Genomic DNA, 7695 nt, shown 5'->3' with positions numbered 1-7695 from the left:
TCTAAAAATAATGCCTTCTCAATGAGAAAGCTTGGAAAATAAAGACTAGAACAAAGGGAAAAACAGAAATCACTAATAATAACCCCCTACATATAACCACAATTAAAATTTGATGTATGTCCTTCCTGTATATTTCAAGAATATGTACAGACACTTGTTTCTTTACAAAAATGGTGGACTGTAATACTATTTCATATTTTGCATTTTTCATTTGTAACACATTGTGAATGTTTTCTCTTGTTAGTGAATATTCTTGTATAGAAGAATTGTTAGTGGTTACGTAGAATATGAACATATGAAAGTATGTTTATTTAGCAGTTTTACCAGTTCCTGTGGACATTGTGTAGACCATGGGACATTTAAATGGTTTCTAATTTTCTACCATTATCAATAATACCACAGAGACATATTTGTCCACACATCTTTGCATGCATCTATGATTGTTTCTTTAGGAATAAATTCCTAGAAGTGGAATAGCTGGGTCAAAGGGTATGTACATTTTAATGCTTTTGATACATATAAATGTCAAATTTTAAGCTAATCGTTTGTTATATTCTGTCTTGTATTGCTATCTAATTGTTCTGTGTGTCTGTCTTGTCTCCCTAATTAGAATATGAGCTTCTTGAGGGCAGGGAGGCTTCTTGTACGTCTGTGTATCCTTTTACAGCGTGTTAGACTCAAGAGTCACAACAAGTAACAGTACTAGTTAAAAGCAGTGGTGGTTCAGACTTTTGGATGTCCTAAATCTGTAAAATTTAAAAAAATGCATGTATTTTGGTATACACATAGACTTGCAATTTTTCTGCTTTTCCAAGAAACGGTATTAAAATATAAAATCAACTACTATTTCTTATGGAAGCTCTGGTGGCATGATGGTTAAAGCACTCAGCTGCTAACCACCAAAAGGTTGGTGGTTCGAACCCACCAGCCACTCCATGGGAGAAAAATGAAGCAGCCTGCTTTCATAAAGATTTGCAGGTTTGGAAACCCTATGGGGCAGTTCTACTCTATCCTGTAGGGTCACTGTGCATTGGAATCAACTCAGTGGCAGGGGGTTTGGTTTTTTGGTTTACCATTTCTTATCCCCATATTTCATAAAATAAACAATATTTTAACAACAGAAAACTATTAATCTCTGAGGAAAAAGCTGGTGTTTAAATGGAATATTTTAGCATTTTGAGAAACTTCCTGCCTTGCCCATATTTTTCTCCTTTTGTGTTGGACTAGTGACTCTTCCCCTTAGCCTAACAGTAGACCAACACTACTGATCCAAACAACTTAGAGGATTAAAAGACAAATCTCTTTCGCAAATAAATAGTTCTTGTGGTTGCCCACGGGTCTTCTCCTCCACAATAGTCAGTACACATATGCAGTAACGCTCATTCCTTGCATAGAATTTGTGTATCTCTGTGCACAAGCACCACAGAAAACAAACTAGGCCTTGCTGGTGACCGTCTCCATCTATTTGCAGTCACCCAAAATAAAAACTGTTCTCTAGGGAGAGAATTATTTCAGTCAGGGTAAGGGTGGAGTTGTGGAAAGTAGGCAGATTTGAGAGTCAGAAGGTCTGGGCTCGAATCCTGGCTCAGGCCTTTATCACTTTTTCTTTCATTTCCTTATTTGTAAAATTAGGAAGGTGGCATCTTCTTGACTTTTTCTAGCCCCTGTTGCAGCATTTGCTGCACTGTGATGTAATTATTTGTTTACACATATGCCTGCCTCACAGGACCATGACCTGGTGGAGGGGTAGGAGTCATATCCTCCTTGTGCAACCCTAGGACTGAGCCTGGGGCCGGAGGCTTATAGAAAGTGCTTAATAAAATGACTGTTGAATGAATAAAGCATTGTTATGAGAATCAAATGAGGTAATATATATGAAAGCTTGTTGTAAACTTTAAACACTTTGCAAATGTGTTCATATTGTTGACAGGAACCATCTTTGATAGCTATCAAAACTTTGAGAAGACAGAAAATAATTCAATTTAACAGTTCCATGATACGTTACACTTTTCTCCTGTTGTACAAGAAAACCATTTTTAATTGTCCTTAACGTAGAGCTGATTTGTTTCCTAGAAAGACTTTTTTTTTTTTTTTTTTTGTGGAAGTGCTGGAATACTAAATGCTTCTTTTGTTGGGTTGCTATCATAAAATTTTAAATGTGATACAGCCTACTTATTTCATATAGAATGGTGCCCATTACTTTAGCCTCTTCCCATATAATTAACAACACAATGAACTTGTAACTACGCCTAGAAGATAGCAGGAGCCTAAGTTATGGGCAATTAGTTATGTTCAGAGCTCCTTTTTATTTTTGACATTTATTCATTCTTAAAATGTGATCATTTTTCATCTGTCCTTACAGCTCCTGGTGACCTTTTGCCACAAGATGGCATTGGTGATTACCGAGTGCACATACTGTTGAACCAGAATTCAGAAAACAGTACACACAGTTATTTGTATTCTTTTGGGGATAAGAATTGAAAACCTTCATCACTGCTTACATGTTAATTTAATTTTGTTTTGACTTCCAAAACAGGGTTAAATGCTACTTTACATCACCTCTTTCTGTATTCAAGTACCGTTTTGTTTTCTGTTGTTCTGTCTTTATAAATAACTGCAGTAACTGTGTATTATTGCCATGTGTTGTATGTGTCTGACTTATTGCTGATAATTGTGGTGACAGGTAAGAAGAAAATACGATGGGACCCAGTTAGGAGACGCTTCATTCAGTCCTGTCCCATCATAAGGATCCCTAACAGGTTTTTGAGAGGTGGGTGATAACTAGCAAGAGATCTGTGCTTCATGTGGGTTAAAGGGAATTTTTAACAAATTTTAAAAATTCAAACTCTTGTTTTTTTCAATTGTATAAGCAGCTAAAATTGGAGTACAAAAAGCCTAGAACTTGATTTTAAACCTATGTTCCACTTTGATCATGGTTGGGATTGTAATGATAAGTTTGGGGAAGTTAGAATCACTTAAGGTATGTGAGAGGGAGTAATTTTATATAGTGTGGGGGTGGAAAAGAATTTTTCTAAATAGAATTCCAAGGAAGAAATAAAAGATTAATTGATATGATTGTATAAACCTAAAAACTTATATCATAAATTAAATGTCAACAAAAAAGAGAAATATATTTGTAGGAAATGTTTAATATGAATATAAAAGAGCACTTAAAAATAAGTAGTTTAAAAAGCAAATTACTGCTAGAAAGTAGGTAAAAAGACATGAATAGTCAGTTCTTAAAGAAGGAATGCAAACAGATAGTTATTTTCACTATTGTTATAAGACCAGTTAAAACAATAAGAGATACTTTTCACCTATTAGATTGACAAAAATTAAAAATAAGAATACCAGCTTGAGTAAGAGTGTGGGGAAATGAAGTTCATATAATGACAGAAGTGTAATTCCTAGACTCAGATTGGCAATATGTATCAAAAGCCTTAAAATGTTTACCCCTTTTACCTAGTGATTCTTGCTTTCAGAAATACTGTATTCTTTCTCTCCCCCCTCCCCCACTAAAATCTTAGGGGAGAATTGACAACTTTGATTCACACTATTTTTCTAGATAAAACAAATTTCTGACAAGCATGCTTAATGTTGTAATTTAGACTTTATTAAAATATTTATAAGCCAATGTATCTAATTTTGATTGAAGAGATTAAAAAAAAACACCCCCAAATTAAGAAAAAGTCCAGCAGCAGCAGCAGCTGTTTCTATATCTAGTGTCTAACCTGTTTTTTAGCAGCTAAGCTCCAGAGAATGAAAAGTAAAGTCAAGCCTAAATGGGTAAAAACAAGATTGGGTACTCAGGGTAGTATGCTGCCTTTTAGCATAAATAATTTTATCGATACAAATTAATGGGTAACTTTAGTATTAGGTGACAGAAAATCCATTATGCATGCATGCCAGGCAGGTATGTCTAAGTCTATAATAGGTGCCTAAGGCATGTGACTGCCAACCAGGAGGCTGGCAGTTCAAACCCACCAGCCATTGCTCGGGAGGAAGGTTGGGCAATCTACTTCCGTAGAGATACCGCCCTCGGAAACCCAAGGAGGGGTTGCTATGAGTTGGATCCGACTCAGCGGCAGTGAGTTTGGTTTATTTATAAATTAGAATGCTAATTTAATGATTTATAATGAGAATACTGATTTGGCTGACTAAATATCACCATAATTAAGAAATTGCCTAATTAGGATATAGAAATCAATATATTATCAATTATGTTTTAAAAAGAAACAAAGTAGTGAAGTAACCATGATTATATTTGGATGGTGGGATTTTATTTTGTTTTGTATATTCTGTGTTTTTCATTTTTTTAAATCAGGGAAAAGAAAGATTAGCACAGGTAAGTTTCATGTCATTGGTTATGTATAAGCCCTAAATTGCTTCCACAATGGCTGAGCAGGATGGTGTCTTACAGAAGAGTGAGGTGTGGTACTCTAGCAGTATCAGTGTGACCTCCTCTTAATCAGTGGCCTTTTCTAAGTTCTCATCTTCCTTGAATGGTTTGTAGTGTTTGATGCTATTGCCCACCTGTACCTTCTTAAAGTTTCTCTTCTTTTGGGTTGCTTTATTGTTAGAATCTTAGATGTTTTCTTCCTGCCTCTTTAATTGTTCATTCTGTTTCCTTCACTGGCTTCTTTTCTTCCTACCCACATAAGGTGGGCATTGCTCCAAAGTTCTGTCCTTCTTTCCATCACCTCCTTTGGTTATCTCATCAACAGGCTTAACTATGTTTGTTCGTCTGTTTGTTCATTCTTTCAGTATTTCTTGATTCTTCCTATGTACTAGTCACTGTGCTAGGCTTGATGGTGCACATTGCAGGTAATCAGATGAACAGACACTTCCAGAATAAATTGGGTGTAATTCATTGTGCTAAGTGCCCTGAGGAAGTATGCATGGGAGCACACAGAAGAGGGACTTGACTCAGCTTGGGGGGGAAGATGGGGAGGAGTGGCCGCCAGGATGACTTTTCAGAAGGGATATGTTTAAAGAATTAGTAGGTGTTAGCAAGGGAGGGTTGGAACATTTCAGATCATAGGAACCAAGTAACTTGAATAAAGGCATTGAGGCAAAACAGAGCATGGTGCTTTCTGTAGGAAGTTCATCATGGTAGGAAAGGGGACAGAGAGAAGCAGCAGAGGGTCTGGGGAGCCACTATGGGACATTTTTAGGATCAGATTTGTTTTTTTTTAGCCAGTGAAGAGAATTAATTGAAAGACCACCCAGGAGGTCCTAGCAGTTATCAAAGTGAGAAGTGACGGAAGCTGAAACTTATGGTAGTAGGAGGAGTGGAGAGTGGGGAAACTATCAGACATGTAAAGAAGTGGAATTAAATGAGACGTAATGACTCATTGAAGAGGAGGAAGGAAAAGGTAGATAGGAAGGCCAGCTTTCTTTGTGGACTGTGGTGCTCTTCACCAAGTGATCCAGGTGGACTGAGGGGCAGGTTTTAGGGAAAAGATGATAAATTCAATTTAATCGCCCATTCATTAATTAACAGTGTGACTTTTAACACTCAGTCTGAGAGTTACTTCTGGGGAAACCTCTCTGGCAGGCCTGTGTCCTCTTTGTTCTGATGACACTCTCTGTATATCTATCTACTGGTATCATAGTACTTATTGCACTCAATTACAGTGCCTCCCATTAGACTATAAGCTCTGTAAGGGCAACAACAGGGCCTTTCATTTCTTATCTGCAGTTCATATCATACTGTAAGTAGTAGGTATATCATGTGTATTTAAATTAAATTGAATTATTAAAAAAAGTTACTGTCAGGGAATAGGATGGGACTAAAATTTTAATAAGTTCTCAACTTCTTTCTGATGTTTGTGACAGTGAACTAATGAATTGCTGAAAATGTGAAAATGCTATTTAATGTTTCATTAGTTGTTTGTTTTTTTAAATTTACCTGTACTTTTAAAATAGCCATTTTCAAGTATCATTTTAGGAATCCTAGACCTTACTTCTAGGAGCTCTGGTGGCATAGGGGTTAAGGCATTTAGTTGGCCACTAACCAAAAAGTCGATGGTTTGAACCCATCAGCCACTCCACAGGAGGAAGATGCTTCTGTAAAGATTTACAGCCTTGGAAACCCTATGGGCCAGTTCTGCTTTGTCCTAAAGGGTCACTGTGAGTCAGAATCAACTCAGTGGCAGTGGGTTTTTTTTTTTTTTTTTTAATACCTTCTATTGATTGAATTGAAGACCAGTTCCTAGGGCCCCTTTTCTGCTGCTAGATTCCTTCTCTAGATCCTGCATCTTTAAAAGATATTTCTACCAATTAAAAATGTATAATGAACAGAATACTGGGCTTCCAGCTAAAAATGATGGACTGAATGTACCCATTTGCCTTTCCCCTACTTCTCAGATAAATTGAAAATGATAAAATAGACATGAGAAAAAGAATAAGTCAAAATTTTGTTGAAAAACAGAAAAGGGGGCTCTTGAGGTCAGACTACCTGGATCTGAATTCAGGTTCTGCCATTTGCCAACTCTAACCTTGGGCAAGTTGCTCAGGGTTTTTTGTTTTTTTTTTTTGCCTGTTTCCTCAGGATGATGATAATGGTACCTACCTCTCAGGCTCATTATGAGGATTGAGATAAAGAATATATGCAAAGCACTTGGCGTGTAGCAAAATTACTTAAATTTAGCAGATGTCGAATTAATGTTAGCAGCTATCGTGATTGTTATTGGTATAGTATGAGCAATTTTTAGGAATTGCAGGCAATCAAAAGCCGTTGGAATTAGATGATCGAGAAACCAGAACAGAGTGAAATGCAAGCCAAACAGGTGCTCCTGCTGAGGGAAGCTGGGGAGTTTCTTGGTGGCCTCTTCCCTGAGCCCCTCAGCTAGAGGCAGAAGTAGAGGAAGAGGGGCAGGCAGGGGAAGGTAGTCATCAGGGCAAATGCAAAACTAAAGGACTGTATTTTGCACAAATAACACACGTGTTGTACAGGCTTGCAAATCACACGACCCCTTCATGTGTTGGTTTCCTATGCTATGTGCACTATAGGTGTCCGTACATAAATTAGTGGGTATGTTATGTGAGGAAAAAGGTATTTCCCTCACGTCTTACCTCCCTCCTTCATATGAAGATCTCTGGCAATGCCATTGGTTCCTAGGATAGAGCCATGAGAACAAGTAAAGTGGGGCTTTGCTTTGGGGAGGGTTGGGCAGGCATTGCTACCATGAATTGGGACTGGGAAGGGAATGCAAAGCAGAGCCTTAGGTAATGGGCTGCCACAGTAGACAAGGTGAGGAGGGTGAGGGTGGGGGAGAAAGGAACGTCAATCAAGGATGGAAGCACATTAAAGGACCGTGCCACCAGAATACAGCCTTCCTTATTTTGGCAATAGTATGGCAAAGGTGCTTTATTTTTCTCCACTTCTGATGGAAAGTCTGTCAGAGTATCCCTTACCTGAAGCGGCCCATAGTCAGACAGACCTCCATTTGAAGGTTATGGAAACTGTAATGCAACTGTTGAGGAAACTCAGACTTCTTATGTGTACTGATCAATTTGGTCCTTTATTTATTAATATGAATAGATTATCAAGGCTCCCCAGACATATGAGAGAAACTAGACTTGAAAGAAGATGACTAAGATAAGCAAACAAAACAGCTGACTGAGGGGGAACAGCGGTAATGTGGTAAGCAGAATGGGACCTTAGGGAGTCTGTGAGTCAGAATTGACTTG

General features: G+C 37.7%; 1 protein-coding gene across 1 annotated transcript in view; it reads left to right on the top strand.

Annotated features, from left to right (window-relative positions):
• Nucleotides 1–7695, top strand: part of KLHDC10 (kelch domain containing 10) — a 94456-nt gene that overhangs the window by 46526 nt on the left and 40235 nt on the right. Inside the window, exon 2 of the mRNA XM_007955398.2 lies at nt 2684–2770. Within this exon, the coding sequence (XP_007953589.1) occupies nt 2684–2770 (87 nt within the window). The remainder of the gene's footprint in view (nt 1–2683; nt 2771–7695) is intronic.

This window comes from Orycteropus afer, unplaced genomic scaffold (genome assembly GCF_000298275.1).
Source record: "Orycteropus afer afer isolate SDZICR_OR568_19922 unplaced genomic scaffold, OryAfe1.0 scaffold00501, whole genome shotgun sequence".
Taxonomy (NCBI): domain Eukaryota; kingdom Metazoa; phylum Chordata; class Mammalia; order Tubulidentata; family Orycteropodidae; genus Orycteropus; species Orycteropus afer.
This window is presented reverse-complemented; position numbering and strand designations above follow the sequence as displayed.